A 24,310-nucleotide genomic window follows, 5' to 3' on the forward strand; every position below is an offset into this window, starting at 1 on the left:
GAGCAGCCAGAAGAAGCGTATTTGTCTCAGGCTTCGAGGTGGGGACAAATGTCCCTGGTGGATGGGAAGCTATCAATCCCAAAACATGTATGGAAAAGGCAGCAGGAGGGGAGGCCCCAAACCATCAGGGGGGGCAGGGATGGATAAGTGGCCCTGAGGGCCCAATACAGAAAGAGTAATAGGCAGGAGTACCATCGGCAAAGGGGAAATGTCTTTGTAGCTGTAGCATATGACATTGTGTACATGCTGGGGACAACAGCTTGCACTTCCTTTTGGCCTCTTTGTCAGTAGGTTTGTCTTGAGTCTTGTATTCTCGTATCTTATTCACTCTGTAGAAAAGAGTGTAATCTGGTGAGCAGGGAGTGTGGTGCTTTCCACAGTGGACACAGATGCGGAGAGGGGCACACAGGACATTTGCAAGTGATACTTATCCACAATCTCTACAGATAAGGTTAGAGCTGCAATGCAGAGACATACTTAAATTCCAGACACTTTAAGCACTACATGAGGGGGGGGGGGGGGGCGGTAGGGGGATACCTATGATTTCGCATCGCATCAGTTTACCATCACCTTGACCTTTTGCATCAATGCATCACCCTAGAAGGCCCTTGGGGAGGGGAGGGAAGGGGACATGGACAGAGAATGGAGTGAAAGGTAATTGAGGTCAAGGAGGTTAGAACTGGAGTAAACAAATAGCCAGATGAAGCCAAGAATTCCACTAGTTTTCCTTAAATGAAAGTTCCTTCATTCTGAAAAGCAATGCCACATCATTATTGTACAAAATAGATAACATGTAAGATATCATAACTTTCTGCGTCTCTCCAGTATCACTATTACGGTAGTGAAGTGGTGAATTATGGATGCCATGTAAGCTATAAATTTAATTATTTTACAGTTTAGTGTAATTGTGAATTTGACCTAAATCTGTACAAATAAAAATAAATATAATCGTTTTGCTTGCACCACTAGCAATCTCCAGGACTCACAGCGAACAACTCACGTATGCCATCTGGGCACCTATGGTGGTTGTCCTAGGAATCCAAAACTAGAGAGAAATTTTCTGCGATGATGAACAGGCACAGCAAATGGCCTTTGATGTAAAAAGCGGTGAACACTTGTTTTATGTGGAGTACAGTACAATTTCACAGCTGGTTTACTCTCCACCACTTTTCGTAGTCAAATGGTATAATGATGCAGCCACACTCTTGGTACAATTATAGCTGTAAGTGAACATCTATGCACGGCACCAAAGTTAAGTTTACAGCAACTGCCCTCTTGTTACATCCATATTTGTTTTCTTCCATGATTTTTCTGAGATCTCCTACCTGATGGGTGGACTTTCTATGCATCCACCATATCCAGTATCACAAATTTATCCCTTACAAAAGTTGTGGCATAAAAGCTTTATTTTTTTGGGCCACTTATCTGAAAGATTCTCATGGCATTTGCTATATAAAAAAAGAAAAAAGCTAATTGAGTGGTACAATGTGTGCAGAACAAATACAGCACTTCTGCAGTAGCAATATTAGCAGATGCATAAATATATTTGTGTTAATAATTTCCTTTTACTGTGTCTGTGTGGAAACCAATATTGTAAGCTTTTCTCTATCAGTATTTAGCTTTTCCTTGTTTGTGGGAATGTGAGAGCTTTACCCTCATTTACTAATTTTGTCATTCATCTTAACCGTGCTGTAGCTGTCACTGCCATAAGCACCTGTTGGAAACTTAGGTTGGTGGAGGCGGGGTGGTAGGGAAGGGGAACATAACCAATGTGACCTACAAGTGGCCAAAAGTACATTTGACATTCTGGCAGCAAATTTTCTCAAACAACTGAGCTATATATATATATATATATATATTAGAGGAAACATTCCACATGGGAAAAAAATATATATAAAAACGAAGATGATGTGACTTACCGAACGAAAGCGCTGGCAGGTCGATAGGAACACAAACATACACACAAAATTCTAGCTTTCGCAACCAACGGCTGCCTCATCAGGAAAGAGGGAAGGAGAGGGAAAGATGAAAGGATGTGGGTGTTAAGGGAGAGGGTACGGAGTCATTCCAATCCCGGGAGCGGAAAGACTTACCTTAGGGGGAAAAAAGGACAGGTATACACTTGCGCGCGCGCGCGCACACACACATATCCATCCACACATACAGACACAAGCAGACATATTTAAAGACAAAGAGTTTGGGCAGAGATGTCAGTCGGTGGAAGTGTAGAGGCAAAGAAGTTGTTGAATGACAGGTGAGGTATGAGTGGCGGCAACTTGAAATTAGCGGAGATTGAGGCCTGGTGGGTAACGAGAAGAGAGGATATATTGAAGAGCAAGTTCCCATCTCCGGAGTTCGGATAGGTTGGTGTTGGTGGTGGGAAGTATCCAGATAACCCGGACGGTGTAACACTGTGCCAAGATGTGCTGGCTGTGCACCAAGGCATGTTTAGCCACAGGGTGATCCTCATTACCAACAAACACTGTCTGCCTGTGTCCATTCGTGCGAATGGACAGTTTGTTGCTGGTCATTCCCACATAGAATGCATCACAGTGTAGGCAGGTCAGTTGGTAAATCACGTGGGTGCTTCCACACGTGGCTCTGCCTTTGATCGTGTACACCTTCCGGGTTACAGGACTGGAGTAGGTGGTGGTGGGAGGGTGCATGAGACAGGTTTTACACCGGGGGAGGTTACAAGGGTAGGAGCCAGAGGGTAGGGAAGGTGGTTTGGGGATTTCGTAGGGATGAACTAAGAGGTTACGAAGGTTAGGTGGACGGCAGAAAGACACTCTTGGTGGAGTGGGGAGGATTTCATGAAGGATTGATCTCATTTCAGGGCAGGATTTGAGAAAGTCGTATCCCTGCTGGAGAGCCACATTCAGAGTCTGATCCAGTCCTGGAAAGTATCCTGTCACAAGTGGGGCACTTTTGAGGTTCTTCCATGGGGGATTCTCCATCCACCCCCCTCTCGCTCTCCATCCACCCCTCCTCTCACTCTCCATCCACCCCTCCTCTCGCTCTCCATCCACCCCTCCTCTCGCTCTCCATCCACCCCTCCTCTCGCTCTCCATCCACCCCTCCTCTCGCTCTCCATCCACCCCTCCTCTCGCTCTCCATCCACCCCTCCTCTCGCTCTCCATCCACCCCTCCTCTCGCTCTCCATCCACCCCTCCTCTCGCTCTCCATCCTCCCCTCCTCTCGCTCTCCATCCACCCCTCCTCTCGCTCTCCATCCACCCCTCCTCTCGCTCTCCATCCACCCCTCCTCTCGCTCTCCATCCACCCCTCCTCTCGCTCTCCATCCACCCCTCCTCTCGCTCTCCATCCACCCCTCCTCTCGCTCTCCATCCACCCCTCCTCTCGCTCTCCATCCACCCCTCCTCTCGCTCTCCATCCACCCCTCCTCTCGCTCTCCATCACCCCTCCTCTCGCTCTCCATCCACCCCTCCTCTCGCTCTCCATCCACCCCTCCTCTCGCTCTCCATCCACCCCCTCCTCTCGCTCTCCATCCACCCCTCCTCTCCCTCTCCATCCACCCCTCCTCTCGCTCTCCATCCACCCCTCCTCTCGCTCTCCATCCACCCCTCCTCTCGCTCTCCATCCACCCCTCCTCTCGCTCTCCATCCACCCCTCCTCTCGCTCTCCCATCCACCCCTCCTCTCGCTCTCCATCCACCCCTCCTCTCGCTCTCCATCCACCCCTCCTCTCGCTCTCCATCCACCCCTCCTCTCGCTCTCCCATCCACCCCTCCTCTCGCTCTCCATCCACCCCTCCTCTCGCTCTCCATCCACCCCTCCTCTCGCTCTCCATCCACCCCCTCCTCTCGCTCTCCATCCACCCCTCCTCTCGCTCTCCCATCCACCCCTCCTCTCGCCCTCCATCCACCCCTCCTCTCGCTCTCCATCCACCCCCCCTCTCGCTCACCATCCACCCCCCCTCTCGCTCACCATCCACCCCCCCTCTCGCTCACCCATCCACCCCCCCCTCTCGCTCACCATCCACCCCCCCCCCTCTCGCTCTCCATCCACCCCCCCCTCTCGCTCTCCATCCACCCCCCCCCCCTCTCGCTCTCCATCCACCCCCCCCCTCTCGCTCTCCATCCACCCCCCCTCTCGCTCCTCCATCCACCCCCCCCTCTGGCTCTCCATCCACCCCCCCCTCTCGCTCTCCATCCACCCCCCCTCTCGCTCCCCATCCACCCCCCTCTCGCTCTCCATCCACCCCCCCCTCTCGCTCTCCATCCACCCCCCCTCTCGCTCTCCATCCACCCCCCCCTCTCGCTCTCCATCCACCCCCCCTCTCGCTCTCCATCCACCCCCCCTCTCGCTCTCCATCCACCCCCCCCCTCTCGCTCTCCATCCACCCCCCCTCTCGCTCTCCATCCACCCCCCCCTCTCGCTCTCCATCCACCCCCCCTCTCGCTCTCCATCCACCCCCCTCTCGCTCTCCATCCACCCCCCCTCTCGCTCTCCATCCACCCCCCCTCTCGCTCTCCATCCACCCCCCCTCTCGCTCTCCATCCACCCCCCCTCTCGCTCTCCATCCACCCCCCCTCTCGCTCTCCATCCACCCCCCCTCTCGCTCTCCATCCACCCCCCCTCTCGCTCTCCATCCACCCCCCTCTCGCTCTCCATCCACCCCCCCTCTCGCTCTCCATCCACCCCCCCTCTCGCTCTCCATCCACCCCCCCCTCTCGCTCTCCATCCACCCCCCCCTCTCGCTCTCCATCCACCCCCCCTCTCGCTCTCCATCCACCCCCCCTCTCGCTCTCCATCCACCCCCCCTCTCGCTCTCCATCCACCCCCCCTCCCGCTCTCCATCCACCCCCCCTCCCGCTCTCCATCCACCCCCCCCCTCTCGCTCTCCATCCACCCCCCCCTCTCGCTCTCCATCCACCCCCCCCTCTCGCTCTCCATCCACCCCCCCTCTCGCTCTCCATCCACCCCCCCCTCTCGCTCTCCATCCACCCCCCCTCTCGCTCTCCATCCACCCCCCCTCTCGCTCTCCATCCACCCCCCCTCTCGCTCTCCATCCACCCCCCCTCTCGCTCTCCATCCACCCCCCTCTCGCTCTCCATCCACCCCCCTCTCGCTCTCCATCCACCCCCCCTCTCGCTCTCCATCCACCCCCCCCTCTCGCTCTCCATCCACCCCCCCCCTCTCGCTCTCCATCCACCCCCCCCCTCTCGCTCTCCATCCACCCCCCTCTCTCGCTCTCATCCACCCCCCCCTCTCGCTCCCATCCACCCCCCCTCTCGCTCCCATCCACCCCCCCTCTCGCTCCCATCCACCCCCCCCTCTCGCTCTCCATCCACCCCCCCCTCTTGCTCTCCATCCACCCCCCCTCTCGCTCTCCATCCACCCCCCCCTCTCGCTCTCCATCCACCCCCCCTCTCGCTCTCCATCCACTCCCCCTCTCGCTCTCCATCCACTCCCCCTCTCGCTCTCCATCCACTCCCCCTCTCGCTCTCCATCCACTCCCCCTCTCTAACTCCATCCACCCCCTATTGCTCTCCATCCACCCCCCCTATCGCTCTCCATCCACCCCCCCTATCGCTCTCCATCCACCCCCCCCTATCGCTCTCCATCCACCCTCCCTATCGCTCTCCATCCACCCCCCCTATCGCTCTCCATCCACCCCCCCTATCGCTCTCCATCCACCCCCCTATCGCTCTCCATCCACCCCCCCTATCGCTCTCCATCCACCCCCCCTATCGCTCTCCATCCACCCCCCTCTCGCACTCCATCCACCCCCCCTCTCGCACTCTATCCACCCCCCCTCTCGCACTCTATCCTCCCCCCCTCTCGCACTCCATCCACCCCCCCTCTCGCACTCCATCCACCCCCCCCTCTCGCACTCCATCCACCGCCCCTCTCGCACTCCATCCACCGCCCCTCTCGCACTCCATCCACCCCCCCCTCTCGCACTCCATCCACCCCCCCTCTCGCACTCCATCCACCCCCCTCTCGCACTCCATCCACCCCCCCTCTCGCACTCCATCCACCCCCCCCTCTCGCACTCCATCCACCCCCCCCTCTCGCACTCCATCCACCCCCCCTCTCGCACTCCATCCACCCCCCCTCTCGCACTCCATCCACCCCCCCTCTCGCACTCCATCCACCCCCCCCTCTCGCACTCCGTCCACCCCCCCCTCTCGCACTCCGTCCACCCCCCCTCTCGCACTCCGTCCACCCCCCCTCTCGCACTCCGTCCACCCCCCCTCTCGCACTCCGTCCACCCCCCCTCTCGCACTCCGTCCACCCCCCCCTCTCGCACTCCGTCCACCCCCCCTCTCGCACTCCGTCCACCCCCCCTCTCGCACTTCCGTCCACCCCCCCCTCTCGCACTCCGTCCACGCCCCCTCTCGCACTCCGTCCACGCCCCCTCTCGCACTCCGTCCACGCCCCCCTCTCGCACTCCCCGTCCACCCCGCCCTCTCGCACTCCGTCCACCCCGCCCTCTCGCACTCCGTCCCCCGCCCTCTCGCACTCCGTCCCCCCGCCCTCTCGCACTCCGTCCCCCCGCCCTCCTCGCACTACGTCACCCCGCCCTCTCGCACTACGTCACCCGCCCTCTCGCACTCCCGTCCACCCCCCCTCTCGCACTCCGTCCCCCCCCTCTCGCACTCCGTCCCCCCCCCTCTCGCACTCCGTCCACCCCCCTCTCGCACTCCGTCCACCCGCCCCTCTCGCACTCCGTCCCCCCGCCCTCCTCGCACTCCGTCCACCCGCCCTCTCGCCACTTCCCGTCCACCCGCCCTCTCGCACTCCGTCCACCCGCCCTCTCGCACTCCGTCCACCCCCCCTCTCGCACTCCGTCCACCCCCCCTCTCGCACTCCGTCCACCCCCCCTCTCGCACTCCGTCCACCCCCCCCTCTCGCACTCCGTCCACCCCCCCTCTCGCACTCCGTCCACCCCCACTCTCGCACTCCGTCCACCCCCCCTCTCGCACTCCATCCACCCCCCCTCTCGCACTCCATCCACGCCCCCTCTCGCACTCCATCCACGCCCCCTCTCGCACTCCATCCACGCCCCCTCTCGCACTTCCGTCCCCCCCGCCCCTCTCGCACTCCGTCCCCCGCCCTCTCGCACTCCGTCCCCCCGCCGTCTCGCACTCCGTCCCCCCGCCCTCTCGCACTCCGTCCCCCGCCCTCTTCGCACTCCGTCCCCCGCCCCTCTCGCCACTCCGTCCCCCCCGCCCCCTCTCGCACTCCCGTCCCCCGCCCTCTCGCACTCCGTCCCCCGCCCTCTCGCACTCCGTCCCCCGCCCTCTCGCACTCCGTCCCCCGCCCTCTCGCACTCCGTCCCCCGCCCTCTCGCACTCCGTCCCCCGCCCCTCTCGCACTCCGTCCCCCCGGCCCCTCTCGCACTCCGTCCCCCGCCCTCTCGCACTCCGTCCCCCGCCCTCTCGCACTCCGTCCCCCGCCCTCTCGCACTCCGTCCCCCGCCCTCTCGCACTCCGTCCCCCGCCCCTCTCGCACTCCGTCCCCCGCCCTCTCGCACTCCGTCCCCCGCCCTCTCGCACTCCGTCCCCCGCCCTCTCGCACTCCGTCCCCCGCCCTCTCGCACTCCGTCCCCCGCCCTCTCGCACTCCGTCCCCCGCCCTCTCGCACTCCGTCCCCCGCCCTCTCGCACTCCGTCCCCCGCCCTCTCGCACTCCGTCCCCCGCCCTCTCGCACTCCGTCCCCCGCCCTCTCGCACTCCGTCCCCCGCCCTCTCGCACTCCGTCCCCCGCCCCCTCTCGCACTCCGTCCCCCGCCCTCTCGCACTCCGTCCCCCGCCCTCTCGCACTCCGTCCCCCGCCCTCTCGCACTCCGTCCCCCGCCCTCTCGCACTCCGTCCCCCGCCCTCTCGCACTCCGTCCCCCGCCCTCTCGCACTCCGTCCCCCGCCCTCTCGCACTCCGTCCCCCGCCCTCTCGCACTCCGTCCCCCCGCCCTCTCGCACTCCGTCCCCCGCCCTCTCGCACTCCGTCCCCCGCCCTCTCGCACTCCGTCCCCCCCCCCTCTCGCACTCCGTCCCCCCCCCCTCTCGCACTCCGTACCCCCCCCCTCTCGCACTCCGTACCCCCCCCCTCTCGCACTCCGTCCCCCCCCCTCTCGCACTCCGTCCCCCCCCCCTCTCGCACTCCGTCCCCCCCCCCTCTCGCACTCCGTCCACCCCCCCTCTCGCACTCCGTCCACCCCCCCTCTCGCACTCCGTCCACCCCCCCTCTCGCACTCCGTCCACCCCCCCTCTCGCACTCCGTCCACCCCCCCTCTCGCACTCCGTCCACCCCCCCCTCTCGCACTCCGTCCACCCCCCCCTCTCGCACTCCGTCCACCCCCCCCCTCTCGCACTCCGTCCACCCCCCCCTCTCGCACTCCGTCCACCCCCCCCTCTCGCACTCCGTCCACCCCCCCCTCTCGCACTCCGTCCACCCCCCCTCTCGCTCTCCGTCCACCCCCCCTCTCGCTCTCCGTCCACCCCCCCTCTCGCTCTCCGTCCACCCCCCCTCTCGCTCTCCGTCCACCCCCCCTCTCGCTCTCCGTCCACCCCCCCTCTCGCTCTCCGTCCACCCCCCCTCTCGCTCTCCGTCCACCCCCCCTCTCGCTCTCCGTCCACCCCCCCTCTCGCTCTCCGTCCACCCCCCCTCTCGCTCTCCGTCCACCCCCCCTCTCGCTCTCCGTCCACCCCCCCCCTCGCTCTCCGTCCACCCCCCCCTCGCTCTCCGTCCACCCCCCCCTCGCTCTCCGTCCACCCCCCCTCTCGCTCTCCGTCCACCCCCCCTCTCGCTCTCCGTCCACCCCCCCTCTCGCTCTCCGTCCACCCCCCCTCTCGCTCTCCGTCCACCCCCCCTCTCGCTCTCCGTCCACCCCCCCTCTCGCTCTCCGTCCACCCCCCCTCTCGCTCTCCGTCCACCCCCCCTCTCGCTCTCCGTCCACCCCCCCTCTCGCTCTCCGTCCACCCCCCCTCTCGCTCTCCGTCCACCCCCCCTCTCGCTCTCCGTCCACCCCCCTCTCGCTCTCCGTCCACCCCCCTCTCGCTCTCCGTCCACCCCCCCTCTCGCTCTCCGTCCACCCCCCCTCTCGCTCTCCGTCCACCCCCCCTCTCGCTCTCCGTCCACCCCCCCTCTCGCTCTCCGTCCACCCGCCCTCTCGCTCTCCGTCCACCCGCCCTCTCGCTCTCCGTCCACCCCCCCTCTCGCTCTCCGTCCACCCCCCCTCTCGCTCTCCGTCCACCCCCCCTCTCGCTCTCCGTCCACCCCCCCTCTCGCTCTCCGTCCACCTCCCCTCTCGCTCTCCGTCCACCTCCCCTCTCGCTCTCCGTCCACCTCCCCTCTCGCTAACCGTCCACCTCCCCTCTCGCTCTCCGTCCACCTCCCCTCTCGCTCTCCGTCCACCTCCCCTCTCGCTCTCCGTCCACCTCCCCTCTCGCTCTCCGTCCACCTCCCCTCTCGCTCTCCGTCCACCTCCCCTCTCGCTCTCCGTCCACCTCCCCTCTCGCTCTCCGTCCACCTCCCCTCTCGCTCTCCATCCACCTCCCCTCTCGCTCTCCATCCACCTCCCCTCTCGCTCTCCATCCACCTCCCCTCTCGCTCTCCATCCACCTCCCCTCTCGCTCTCCATCCACCTCCCCTCTCGCTCTCCATCCACCTCCCCTCTCGCTCTCCATCCACCTCCCCTCTCGCTCTCCATCCACCTCCCCTCTCGCTCTCCATCCACCTCCCCTCTCGCTCTCCATCCACCTCCCCTCTCGCTCTCCATCCACCTCCCCTCTCGCTCTCCATCCACCTCCCCTCTCGCTCTCCATCCACCTCCCCTCTCGCTCTCCATCCACCTCCCCTCTCGCTCTCCATCCACCTCCCCTCTCGCTCTCCATCCACCTCCCCTCTCGCTCTCCATCCACCTCCCCTCTCGCTCTCCATCCACCCCCCCTCTCGCTCTCCATCCACCCCCCTCTCGCTCTCCATCCACCCCCCTCTCGCTCTCCATCCACCCCCCTCTCGCTCTCCATCCACCCCCCCTCGCGCTCTCCATCCACCCCCCCTCGCGCTCTCCATCCACCCCCCCTCGCGCTCTCCATCCACCCCCCCTCGCGCTCTCCATCCACCCCCCCTCGCGCTCTCCATCCACCCCCCCTCTAGCTCTCCATCCACCCCCCCTCTAGCTCTCCATCCACCCCCCCTCTAGCTCTCCATCCACCCCCCCTCTAGCTCTCCATCCACCCCCCCTCTAGCTCTCCATCCACACCCCCTCTCGCTCTCCATCCACACCCCCTCTCGCTCTCCATCCACACCCCCTCTCGCTCTCCATCCACCCCCCCTCTCGCTCTCCATCCACCCCCCCTCTCGCTCTCCATCCACCCCCCCTCTCGCTCTCCATCCTCCCCCCTCTCGCTCTCCATCCTCCCCCCCTCTCGCTCTCCATCCTCCCCCCCTCTCGCTCTCCATCCTCCCCCCCCTCGCTCTCCATCCTCCCCCCCCTCGCTCTCCATCCTCCCCCCCCTCGCTCTCCATCCTCCCCCCCCCTCGCTCTCCATCCTCCCCCCCTCTCGCTCTCCATCCTCCCCCCCTCTCGCTCTCCATCCGCCCCCCCTCTCGCTCTCCATCCGCCCCCCCTCTCGCTCTCCATCCGCCCCCCCTCTCGCTCTCCATCCGCCGCCCCTCTCGCTCTCCATCCGCCGCCCCTCTCGCTCTCCATCCGCCGCCCCTCTCGCTCTCCATCCGCCCCCCCTCTCGCTCTCCATCCGCCCCCCCTCTCGCTCTCCATCCGCCCCCCCTCTCGCTCTCCATCCGCCCCCCCTCTCGCTCTCCATCCGCCCCCCTCTCGCTCTCCATCCGCCCCCCCTCTCGCTCTCCATCCGCCCCCCCTCTCGCTCTCCATCCGCCCCCCCTCTCGCTCTCCATCCGCCCCCCCTCTCGCTCTCCATCCGCCCCCCCTCTCTCTGTCCATCCGCCCCCCCTCTCTCTGTCCATCCGCCCCCCCTCTCTCTGTCCATCCGCCCCCCCTCTCTCTGTCCATCCGCCCCCCCTCTCTCTGTCTATCCGCCCCCCCTCTCTCTGTCTATCCGCCCCCCCTCTCTCTGTCTATCCGCCCCCCCTCTCTCTGTCTATCCGCCCCCCCTCTCTCTGTCTATCCGCCCCCCCTCTCTCTGTCTATCCGCCCCCCCTCTCTCTGTCTATCCGCCCCCCCCTCTCTCTGTCTATCCGCCCCCCCCTCTCTCTGTCTATCCGCCCCCCCCTCTCTCTGTCTATCCGCCCCCCCTCTCTCTGTCTATCCGCCCCCCCTCTCTCTGTCTATCCGCCCCCCCTCTCTCTGTCTATCCGCCCCCCCTCTCTCTGTCTATCCGCCCCCCCTCTCTCTGTCTATCCGCCCCCCCCTCTCTCTGTCTATCCGCCCCCCCCTCTCTCTGTCTATCCGCCCCCCCCTCTCTCTGTCTATCCGCCCCCCCCTCTCTCTGTCTATCCGCCCCCCCTCTCTCTGTCTATCCGCCCCCCCTCTCTCTGTCTATCCGCCCCCCCTCTCTCTGTCTATCCGCCCCCCCTCTCTCTGTCTATCCGCCCCCCCTCTCTCTGTCTATCCGCCCCCCCTCTCTCTGTCTATCCGCCCCCCCTCTCTCTGTCTATCCGCCCCCCCTCTCTCTGTCTATCCGCCCCCCCTCTCTCTGTCTATCCGCCCCCCCTCTCTCTGTCTATCCGCCCCCCCTCTCTCTGTCTATCCGCCCCCCCTCTCTCTGTCTATCCGCCCCCCCTCTCGCTCTCTATCCGCCCCCCCTCTCGCTCTCTATCCGCCCCCCCTCTCGCTCTCTATCCGCCCCCCCTCTCGCTCTCTATCCGCCCCCCCTCTCGCTCTCTATCCGCCCCCCCTCTCGCTCTCCATCCGCCCCCCCTCTCGCCCTCCATCCAGCCCCTCTCCCCCTCCCCCACAGCGGGTTTGGGGGTAAGAATGGGCCCGCGGTATCCCTGCCTGTCATAAGAGGCGACTAAAAGTAGTCTCAAATGTTCTAGCCTTAATGTGGTTGTCCCCTAGGGGGTTTGACCACTACCCTTCAAAATTTTCTGTTAGTGCGTACCATTTGGGCAAGGACGCCTTATGTGGTGTATTATATATCCATCTTGCTCTAGGATCTGGCACAACCGATATTGTCATGGAATTGGCCTTACACTGAGCTTCCAGCCTCGTCAGCTGCTGTGTGTTCCGGGCAGCATACAAGCCCTCCATTATGAACTTCCATCTTTGCCCTCCTGACACATATGGATATTAGACACCCGACATCCAGCATGGTAGCCAGTCCGTTGTGGTGGTGTCGTCATGTACCCTCTTGGTGGTAGCCCCCTGACTACACAGGGATCGCACTGCTGCTACCTCCCCACGTATGCCGAGGAGTAGATGCCTATTCCTCTGGGGCATCGGGACTCCCGGCAAAGGCCATCCTGCCAGGTGGTGTTTGCTGTGCCTGGGTGGCGCCCGTGTGGAGAGCCCCTGGTTGAAGTGGGTGGCATCGGGGTGGATGACCCGCAATGAAGCGTGGTACATCATCTCTCGCCTCCACCAGCAGTCTCTAAGCGATCAAGGTCTAACCTCAACGGCAAGAAATACGAACCAAGATCATTTCCCTCCCTGGTCTCTCCATGGGAGGAACGTATGGCTAAAGAAGGCAGTGGAGAATATTCACCCCAGTACCTCGTGTGTACGCGAATTGATGGGGAATCGTTTGTTGACCAAGCCCCAGTTTTTTGTGGAGCATTTAGAGGACAAGTTCAGGGAGGTGGAGGGCTTGTCCAAAATGCGCTCTGGTTCAGTACTCATCAAAACAGCATCCTCTGCCTAGTCATGGAGGTTGCTCAATTGTGACAAGTTGGGGGATGTTTGTTAGCATTACGCTGCATAAGAGTCTCAACATGGTCCAGGGTATTATATTCCACAGGGATCTTCTTCTGCAGTCTGACGAACTACGTACCAACCTAACGACGAGGTGTTCACTTCGTCCGGCGCGTCCATCGGGGTCCGAGGGATAATCAGGTAGCCACCGGTGCCTTCATCTTGGCCTTCGAAGGTGATGTTTTACCCGAAAAGGTCAAGGTGATGGTCTACCGTTGTGATGTGAAGCCACATATCCCTCCCTCCGATGCTGTGTTTTAAATGCTGGAAGTTCGGGCACATGTCATCTCACTGTACTTCGGCATCACATGTCGAGATTGTGGACGTCCTTCTCATCCCAATACTCCATGTGCTCCGTGTTAACTGCGGAGAACACCATTCCCCCTGCTCTCCAGACTGTCGGATCTTCCAGGAGGAAAGGAGGATAATGGAATATAAGACCCTGGACCGCATGACCTACACCGAGGCAAGGCGGAAATATGAGCGGCTACATCCTGTGCCCATGACATCCACCTATGATGCTGCTGCAACACTGGTTTGAACCTCTACCATGTCGTCACCTACAGTTCGATCTCAGCTCTGTCAGAATTCCCGGCCCCCTTTGTTGTTGGGGGCACTTCACTCCCTGTTGTTCCTGCTCCATCTACTTCAGGAGCAACACTTCCCCAACCATCGGGGACATCTGTTCCCCCTTCCCAGCCGGAGAAACATGAGCCTTCTTCGGCTCCTCTCGCCTGGAAGGGGTCCCTTGGGACCCTCCCATCCCAGGCTTTGCCCAGTGCCAAAGCGGACACCCGCAAGTATCTCAAACACCCACCAGTCGCTGGTCGTAGGGCGTCACGGTCGTCTTCAGTCCCTGAGACTGACCCAGTGAGGCCCTCCCAGCCAGAACCACCGAAGGCACAGCACGCAAAGCAGTCCAAGAAAAAAGCTCCCAAGTATCCTGACATTACGGTGGCACCTGTCCCACCGCAACGTTCTAACTCTGCATCCGAAGATGAGGTGGAGATTCTGGCGTCCGCTGAGGACCTGGATCTGGCCAATCCCTCAGACGCAATGGATGGCTGTTGTACAGGTAGAGACTCAGTAGCAGCAGGGCCCAGGACGCGTAATCTGCCTCCCCAGCACCTTTACGCCTTTCCCATCAATGGACAATATCATCCACCATCTAGCTGAGCTCAGACAACTTATCAGCCTTCACCCTTTCTTCTGCATTGCTCTTCAGGAAACTTGGTTTCCAGCAATGCAAACCCCCGCCCTCCGTGGCTATGGGGGTTATTATAAGAACCGGGCAGCCTACGAAAGGGTGTCTGGTGGCGCCTGCATATATGTCCTTAACTCTTTTCACAGCGAGTCTGTACCTCTACAAACAGCTTTAGAGGCTGTTGCTGTTCGGGTGTGGACGCCACAGGCTGTTACCGTCTGCAGTCTTTACCTTTCACCAGATGGTGGTGATGCGCAGCATGTCCTGGCTGCGCTGATAGCCCAATTGCCGCCTCCTTTCTTGTTACTGGGCGACTTCGACGCCCATAACCCTCTGTGGGGTGGGTCAGTGGCGACCGGTCGGGGCGCCACCATTGAGCACTTATTGGCACAGCCCGATCTTCCCCTTTTAAATGATGGTTCCTTCACACACTTCAGAGTTGCGCATGGCACATACTCTGCCATCGACCTTTCCATCTGCAGCCCTCGCTTCTCACCGTCTGTCCAATGGAGAGTGCATGACAACCTGTGTGGTAGTGACCAGTTTCCGATCTTTCTGTCACTGCCACGGCGACACTCTTCTGGACGCCCTAGCAGATGGGCTATGAATAAGGCTGACTGGGAATTGTTCTCCTCCGCTGCCGCTATTGAGCCTCTCTCTACTGATGATATTGATGCGGTGGTTCAATCGGTCACCCCCGGCATCGTTACTGCGACCGAATCTGCCATTCCCCGTTCTTCTGGGTCCCCTCGGCTGTGGACTGTGCCTTGGTGGTCACCTGAGATCGCTGAAGCGATTAAAGATCGCCGGCGGGCACTCCAGCGTCACAAGCGACATCCCTGCATTGAACACTTCATCACCTTCAAACGGCTGCGTGCGCGGGCCTGCCGCCTTATCCGCCAAAGCAAGCAGGAGTGCTGGGAGCGGTATGTGTCCACCATTGGCCTCCATGTCTCTCCATCGCAGGTCTGGGCCAAGATCTGACGCCTCTATGGCTATCGGACCCCTGTCAGCGTCCCTGTGCTCTCACTGAATGGAGCAGTTTGTACAGACTCCGATGAAATTGCCAACAGCTTGGCAGAGCATTTTGCTCTTAGTTCCGCTTCTTCCAATTACCCACTGGCCTTCCGCACCATTAAAGAGTGGGTGGAACGTCGGAGCCTTTCTTTTCGCACCCACCATCCTGAATCGTACAATGTTCCATTCAGCGAGTGGGAATTTCGCAGTGCCCTCGCCGCTTGTCCTGATACTGCTCCTGGGCCAGATGGCATCCACCGTCAGATGCTGAAACACCTTTCAGTGGACTGCCAGCGACGCCTCCGCGACCTTTACAACCGTATTTGGGTCAAGGGGGAATTTCCGTCGCAATGGCGGGAAAGTATTGTTATCCCCGTTTTGAAACCTGGAAAGAACCCTCTGGAGGCGGACAGGTACCGTCCCATTAGCCTCACCAACGTTCTTTGCAAGTTGCTTGAACGGATGGTGAGCCGGCGGTTGAATTGGGTACTGGAGTCTCGGGGCCTTCTGGCTCCGTCTCAGGGTGGGTTCCGTAAAGGCCGCTCCGCCGCCGACAATCTGGTGAGCCTGGAGTCGGCCATCTGTACTGCCTTTTCCCGCCGTCAGCACCTGGTCGCTGTCTTTTTCGACATGCGGAAGGCGTACGATATGACATGGCGTCATCACATCCTTTCTATGCTTCATGGATGGGGTCTTCAGGGCCCTCTGCCGATCTTTATCCGCAATTTTCTGTCGTATCGTACCTTCCGCATGCAAGTCGCGGCCTCCCATAGTTCCTCCTGAGTCCAGGAGAACGGTGTGCCCCAGGGATCTGTTTTAAGTGTCTGCCTGTTTTTAATAGACATTAACGGGCTCGCTGCGGTGGTGGGGATGTCTGTCCCTGCTTCCCTGTATGCTGACGACTTCTGCCTTTACTACAGCTCTATTGGCATTGCAGCTGCTGAACGTCAGCTACAGGGCGCTATCCGTAAGGCGCAGTCTTGGGCTGTAGCGCATGGTTTTCAGTTTTCGGCTGCCAAGACCTGCGTTATGCATTTCTGCTGGCGCCGAACGGTCCATCCTGAGCCATGGGTTTATCTTGCCGAAGAACTCCTTGCTGTTGTGGAGACCCACAGGTTTTTGGGTGTAGTTTTTGATGCCCGGCTGACTTGGCTGCCTCATATTCGGCAGCTTAAACAGGCGTGTTGGCAGCATCTAAATGCTCTGAGATGCTTGAGCCACGCCCGCTGGGGCGCCGACCGGTCTACCCTGTTACGGCTCTACCAGGCGTTAATCCAGTATCGTCTGGATTATGGGAGCCTGGCTTATGGCTCAGCATTCCCATCTGCGCTGCGGTTCCTGGATCCACTCCTACACATCGTAATACTCCTTGCCACTGGTGCTTTCTGGACCAACCCAGTGGACAGCATACTAGTGGAGGCAGGTGTCCCTCCCCTGCGGTTATGGCGCCAACGTTTGCTGGCCGCTTATGCTGCCCATGTTTTAAGCTTGCCCGGGCATCCAAACTATCATCTCCTTTTCCCGCAATTGGTCATCCATCTGCCACAACGTTGGCCCTGGTCAGGTTGTGCGATCGCGGTCCACGTCCGAGAGCTACTCTCCGGGCTTGGGGCTTTACCTCTTCTGCCTCCTTTCCGGGCACCTCTGTGTACACCCCCATGGTGTGTGCCTCGCCCTCGCCTTCAGCTGGAATTGGCACAGGGCCCGAAGGACTCAGTCCCTCCGGAGGCCTTCCGCCGCCGCTTTCTTTCCCTCCTTGCAATGTATCTGGACTCTGGAATTGCGTACACTGACGGCTCGATCGTTGCTGGTCGTGTCGGTTATGCGTTTACTCTAGGGGACCATTCTGAACAATGTTCATTGCCGGCTGGCTGCAGCGTTTACACTGCTGAGCTGGTCGCCATCTTTCGTACCCTAGAATATATCCGCTCCTGCTCAGGTGAGTCCTTCGTGATCTGTAGCGATTCCCTAAGCGGTTTACGAGCTCTTGACCAGTGTTTTCCTCATTCTCATCTGGTGATGGCTATCCAGGAGTCCCTGCATACTCTTGCGCGTTGCGGCCACTCTGTGGTCTTTGTTTGGACCCCAGGCCATGTTGGGATACCCGGAAATGAAAATGTTGACTGCCAGGCGAAAGAGGCCACCAGTACACCATCTCTGGACATTGGCCTCCTGGAGACAGATTTGCGAGTGTTCCTACGCATCAAAATTTCTGGACCTCTGGGACACCGAATGGCGCGTCCTGCCTTCACGAATTAAACTTCGGCCCATCAAGGAGGCTACCGGTGTGTGGAGCTCCTCCTTGCGGGTCTCTCGCAAGGAGTCTCTTGTCCTCTGCCGGCTGCGCATTGGGCACACATGGATGATGCACGGCCACTTATTGCGACGTGAGGACCCACCTTATGTCGCTGTGGCTCTGTTTTGACAGTGGTCCACATTTTATAGGACTGTCCACTTTTAGCTGTGCTCAGGCAGTCGTTTGCATTACCTGACACGCTCCCTGCTCTTATAACAGATGACTCTGCAACGGCTGACTTAGTTTTCCGTTTTATTCAGCCAGGGGTTTTTTATCATTTAATCTGAGTGTTTCCATTTTATTTTATTGTTTTGTGTTGATTCTGGCTTTTGGCCTACGATTTTAAACTGATTTTTAATGTGTATCTGAGTGGTTGGCTTTTCCTTTTTTATTTCTATGGTCGGCCAACCACCATCACACTCTATGTGATTTTAGTCCGTTTTGTCTGGTCTCTGTCTAAGTTTCTCTTGTTCTGTGTCGTCTGTGATCTATTCTGTTAATCGTTTTTATTCTCTGTGGGTGTTTTTAGTATCTGGAAAAAGAGACCGATGACCGTGGCAGTCTGGTCCGTTTCATCCCAGAAACCATCCACCCTCTCCCTCTCCATCCACCCTCTCTCCCTCTCCATCCACCCTCTCTCCCTCTCCATCCACCCTCTCTCCCTCTCCATCCACCCTCTCTCCCTCTCCATCCACCCTCTCTCCCTCTCCATCCACCCTCTCTCCCTCTCCATCCACCCTCTCTCCCTCTCCATCCGCCCTCTCTCCCTCTCCATCCGCCCTCTCTCCCTCTCCATCCGCCCTCTCTCCCTCTCCATCCGCCCTCTCTCCCTCTCCATCCGCCCCCTCTCCCTCTCCATCCGCCCCCTCTCCCTCTCCATCCGCCCCCTCTCCCTCTCCATCCGCCCCCTCTCCCTCTCCATCCACCACCCCTCTCCCTCTCCATCCACCACCCCTCTCCCTCTCCATCCACCACCCCTCTCCCTCTCCATCCACCCCCCCTCTCCCTCTCCATCCATCCCCCTCTCCCTCTCCATCCATCCCCCTCTCCCTCTCCATCCATCCCCCTCTCCCTCTCCATCCACCCCCCTCTCCCTCTCCATCCACCCCCCTCTCCCTCTCCATCCACCCCCCTCTCCCTCTCCATCCACCCCCCTCTCCCTCTCCATCCACCCCCCTCTCCCTCTCCATCCACCCCCCTCTCCCTCTCCATCCACCCCCCTCTCCCTCTCCATCCACCCCCTCTCCCTCTACCCCCTCTCCCTCTCCCTCTACCCCCCCTCTCCCTCTCCATCTACCACCCCTCTCCCTCTCCATCCACCCCCCTCTCCCTCTCCATCCACCCCCCTCTCCCTCTCCATCCACCCCCCTCTCCCTCTCCATCCACCCCCCTCTCCCTCTCCATCCACCCCCCTCTCCCTCTCCATCCACCCCCCTCTCCCTCTCCATCCACCCCCCTCTCCCCCCTCCTCTCCATCCACCCCCCTCTCCCCCCTCCTCTCCATCCACCCCCCTCTCCCCCCTCCTCTCCATCCACCCCCCTCTCCCCCCTCCTCTCCATCCACCCCCCTCTCCCCCTCCTCTCCATCCACCCCCCTCTCCCCCTCCTCTCCATCCACCCCCTCTCCCCCTCCTCTCCATCCACCCCCCTCTCCCCCTCCTCTCCATCCACCCCCCTCTCCCCCTCCTCTCCATCCACCCCCCTCTCCCCCTCCTCTCCATCCACCCCCCTCTCCCCCTCCTCTCCATCCACCCCCCTCTCCCCCTCCTCTCTATCCACCCCCCTCTCCCACTCCCCTCTATCCACCCCCTCTCCCCCTCCTCTCTATCCACCCCCCTCTCCCCCTCCTCTCTATCCACCCCCCTCTCCCCCTCCTCTCTATCCACCCCCTCTCCCCCTCCTCTCTATCCACCCCCCTCTCCCCCTCCTCTCTATCCAACCCCCTCTCCCCCTCCTCTCTATCCACCCCCCTCTCCCCCTCCTCTCTATCCACCCCCCTCTCCCCCTCCTCTCTATCCACCCCCCTCTCCCCCTCCTCTCTATCCACCCCCTTCTCCCTCTCCCTCTCTATCCACCCCCCTCTCCCTCTCCCTCTCTATCCACCCCCCTCTCCCTCTCCCTCTCTATCCACCCCCCTCTCCCTCTCCCTCTCTATCCACCCCCCTCTCCCTCTCCCTCTCTATACACCCCCCTCTCCCTCTCCCTCTCTATACACCCCCCTCTCCCTCTCCCTCTCTATACACCCCCCTCTCCCTCTCCCTCTCTATACACCCCCCTCTCCCTCTCCCTCTCTATACACCCCCCTCTCCCTCTCCCTCTCCACCTCCACCCAACCCCCCTCCCTCTCCCTCTCCACCTCCACCCAACCCCCCTCCCTCTCCCTCTCCACCTCCACCCAACCCCCCCTCCCTCACCCTCTCCACATCCACCCAACCCCCCCTCCCTCTCCCTCTCCACCTCCACCCAACCCCCCCTCCCTCTCCCTCTCCACCTCCACCCAACCTCCCCTCCCTCTCCACCTCCACCCAACCCCCCCTCCCTCTCCCTCTCCACCCAACCCCCCCTCCCTCTCCCTCTCCACCTCCACCCAACCCCCCTCCCTCTCCCTCATCCACCTCCACCCAACCCCCCTCCCTCTCCCTCTCCACCTCCACCCAACCCCCCTCCCTCTCCCTCTCCACCTCCACCCAACCCCCTCTCCCTCTCCCTCTCCACCTCCACCCAACCCCCTCTCCCTCTCCCTCTCCACCTCCACCCAACCCCCTCTCCCTCTCCACCTCCACCCAACCCCCTCTCCCTCTCCACCTCCACCCAACCCCCTCTCCCTCTCCCTCTCCACCTCCACCCAACCCCCTCTCCCTCTCCCTCTCCACCTCCACCCAACCCCCTCTCCCTCTCCCTCTCCACCTCCACCCAACCCCCTCTCCCTCTCCCTCTCCACCTCCACCCAACCCCCTCTCCCTCTCCCTCTCCACCTCCACCCAACCCCCTCTCCCTCTCCCTCTCCCTCTCCACCTCCACCCAACCCCCTCTCCTTCTCCCTCTCCACCTCCACCCAACCCCCTCTCTTTACAACCCCCGCACCCACTCCACCCCACCACTCTATGAAAGAGCCATGTAGGAATAAGACAGAAGCCTTGAGCCCTTAAAATTTCCATTTTTCAGTTTCTTGAAGACCCATTAAAGACTGATGGCGCTACTGTTTTGGTAAAGCAAGATCCCAAACTGAAACAAAATGCTGTTGGATCTGAGCATAATATAAGTTTTCATGTAAGCACTGTATTGTTTCGAAAGTGTAGTAAGAATGTCGTGATACAAAAATGGGCAATTCAAGCTGAATTTTCATGGATGGTGAACAATTGTAACCTATGATACCAGTTATTTTCAAGACTTTTTGTGGTCTTCCAGTTGACACTATTTAGATGTGCTATTTGTAGGTTATTACCGATGGTATTTTAACAGCACTTGTAACAAGCAGATCCTTACAAACCATTAACCTTGCATTAATTTTTTATTATGATTCTATGTAATGAATGCTTTCAGTACATACTCGGTGTCAACAGAGCGAAGAAGACTTGCTTTTGGAAGTAAATGTTAATGTTATGTCTCTTTCTCACACTGCTGTAGCAGATGATGTGGAACTTTGATATGTGATGGGCATATTGTAAAGTTCCTAGTCATTATTCACTGTAGTATTTACATCATTGCTGAAATCCTACTTTCGCTGTATGTAATTCTGTATGATTTTCGTCCAGTACACATGACATAAATTTTGTTTCCTAAAGAGCAGGCACTGAACATACATGCTAACAGAACAAGAAGCTGTATAAATAGCATTAAATTTGGTTCATTTTGCTGATACTGTGTCAAATGCCATATTCATTTGATTAATGACCAAAAATTTGTCATACGTACAGAAGTTAGTCAGCAGTTATAATTCAGGTTGTTTTCTTCTTTCAGTCTGTTAGAGATCCAATGGGAATATCTTGGTCCACTGATTTTATCAAGGAGGACCCTGAACTAAATTTGGAAATGAATGTAACAGAGAATATTGTAAGTATTTACATCTCTGATTTATTGCTTGTAGTCAGGCAATAGTGTAGAATATAGGATGCATTGCAGTGGAATTGTTACAGATTGTCAGTTTTCTGGAACTTGTTTCTGTTCATAATTGTAGAGTATTCTTGTACTCCTGCACCTGACTTTCATGCCACCTGGTACGTGCTGTTTTAAATAGAAGTGGAAGGGGACTGGTGGCTGACCTTGTTCATATCAAGTATATTGTATAATGGTTGTGTGTGATGGATAAACAGAATTCACGTTTGGATGAAGTGTAAGTTCTAATAGTGTAGATCATTTGAGAAATATTCCTCCTTTCGATAACTTCTGATAAATACAATTCAAAAGGAGATTGGCTATTCTTATCTTTTGTGTGAATCATAGTTATTCTTGAATTTGTCCTAAAAATTTTTGGGGGTTTGAAAAAGAGAGATAAAATTGGTGTATTGCGGATCAGCCCTGATACTTTGGCCACAACCTGAAATAAGGCAAAGAGAGGGGAACATTCAACACACAATTGCAGAACGTTAGGTACTGGCTCATTCTTCATCTCATTGTTCATAAAACAACTTGTTGCAGTTATAAAGGATACTTCAGGCACTGAAATGTGTGGTGATTATACAAGCATACAGGTCAAGGAATCAAGCTATCATGCTAGGGACAGCTCAGAGTATGTAAAAGAGTGTAGCTGATTCACAGCTAACAGGCCAAGACTTACCGTCACATAGACTCATACTATGCCATTTTAAACAAATTAAAGGGATGCATTGCATCACAAGCAGACAAGACAGTAAGTGAAACAGTAGTAGTGTTTCACAAAAAGGGTTATGCAGAAATGAGAATGCCATGCATAGTAGTCATGGATGTGCATATGAGGAGTTTGACCAAAACAGCGAACTGTAGTGTGTTCTAGGGCATAGCTGTAGTTGTCAAAGTGGCTGGATTGTAGTTGGTGACCACTTACTGGCCTTCGTATGCAGCCCAAGAGATCACAGGTCAAACAAGATGTCCCCATAGCACTAGGGCCAGAGGTTCAGGGATAGTGTCCACCGCAGGGAGTGCTGCTCCCATAGCAAGTGTGCAGAACAGTGTGTTGCTGGTTGTGTGGTCTGGAAAACCATGTCATGTTGTTGGCACTGAAATCACTGACGTGTACCCCACTTGTTACTCTGAAAATATGTAACATAAATTAAATAGTGGTAGACACCTGAGCAGCAAATGTAAGAGCAGGATGTGTGACCATAACAGTGATCTTGAGTAACACATGCAGCTGTGAGGTGAACATCGTAGTTCTGTCAGCTAGCACGACATGCAGTCTTCGTGGTATGGAGAACATAAAATGCTAGTGCTTAATAATGATGCAGAAAAATAGGACTGACCATTTTGATACTGGCACATGGCCAGCAATATTCTGTATTAATTGTTGAATTGGGAATTATATTTGGTTATTGTATGAGAAGCTAGAGCAAGCTAGCAGTGTAGCAAAGTAACACTTTGTTGGAGGAGCAATTCAGTGGCAGGCTGCTACATGTGTTACTGGTAGGTTCAAACAACACACAAGTGTTACGGAGATGCTTCAGGACCTCAAACAAGAATTCCCAGAGAAAAAGGGGTTGTTCTTTTGAGGAACAGTATTGAGAAATTTAGAGAACTGCCATTTGAAGCTGACTGCTGAACGATTTTGTTGTTTCTTAAATTGCACATAAGGACTATGTAGATAAAAACTGAGAAATCAGGGCTGTCATGGAGGCACATATACAGTCTTCTTCTCTCATTTTTGCAAGTGGAATGGGAAAGGAAATGACCAGCAGTGTTATGGGGTACCCTTTGCCACATGCCATTAGGTGGATAGCAAAGTATTGATGTATTTGGAGATACTAGGCAAAATAAGTAGCTGACTAATTTAATAGGAGTGACAGTGATGTTTTTAATAGTAAAGTATGTATACATATATACAAAATAATCTATTAGCAATTCCCATAATTAACAGTTTCGGTAGATTAGTGCGTCATAAACAGCTGGTTGTAAGTATTCTTCGCAATGGTAAATTCCTGTGGGAGCTTCTGCCTTCAGATTTGCAGCCTGGCTCATCCCACATCCATCCACATTTTTTTTTATGGAATGCAATGTGTAAATCAAAGAATGAACAAATGAATATCATTCACACCCCAACTCTAGCTGGAGCAGAGGTTACAGTGTTGAAAAGAAATTTAATTTTATGAAAAAAATTATGAAACATTCCAATAATCGATGCAACCCATCAAGACAAATTTTACTGAAAGAAGTTATACGTGTACAAGCAATTCTTCATGATGTTTAAAATCATCAGATTTCACAAGGCTATAACTTTGTCACAAATAAAGGTACAGAATTTTGGTCACATTTTTACTTCTATACATGCCTGCATGGCCTTTATTTACAAAGGAACCATATGATTTTCCTGTTCCTTACATTTTATGTGTGTGCACATACAACATTAAGGTGCTTTTCACAGCTGTGTTTAGGATCATATTCGTTATTTACTGATCACAAATATCAAAATTCCTTTCAACACATATAAGCATCCAGGCGATAGACTTGATCCATGCATTTGCAAGCATGTCAGTTTAGGAAACTCACTGCTGTTCGCATGTAGCATCATAGTTCATCGAAAGTTGTTGGAAGAGGAGGCACATAGGTGGAGCCTTTCACAAACTCCCATCAATAAAAAAGATACCATACTGTGAGCTGTAGCAAATTTCAAGGTCAGGTCTGCAGCCGTGTTAGCTCATCAATCACTCAGGGTGCTTGCTGTTAAGAAGTGCTGTTCTGTGCAGGTTCCAATCCAGTGATACACCATCCATATGAAAAATTGTATGTCTGATAATTTTCCA

General features: G+C 57.6%; 1 protein-coding gene across 7 annotated transcripts in view; it reads left to right on the forward strand.

Annotated features, from left to right (window-relative positions):
• LOC126427287 (zinc finger protein 83-like) overlaps positions 1-24,310 on the forward strand; it is a 183,177-nt gene that overhangs the window by 62,811 nt on the left and 96,056 nt on the right. For all 7 annotated transcript variants that reach the window (XM_050089567.1, XM_050089568.1, XM_050089564.1 and 4 more), the window contains one exon: positions 21,339-21,431. In XM_050089567.1, the coding sequence (XP_049945524.1) occupies positions 21,339-21,431 (93 nt within the window). The remainder of the gene's footprint in view (positions 1-21,338; positions 21,432-24,310) is intronic.

Source organism: Schistocerca serialis, chromosome 11, assembly GCF_023864345.2.
Source record: "Schistocerca serialis cubense isolate TAMUIC-IGC-003099 chromosome 11, iqSchSeri2.2, whole genome shotgun sequence".
NCBI classification, from domain to species: Eukaryota; Metazoa; Arthropoda; class Insecta; order Orthoptera; family Acrididae; genus Schistocerca; species Schistocerca serialis.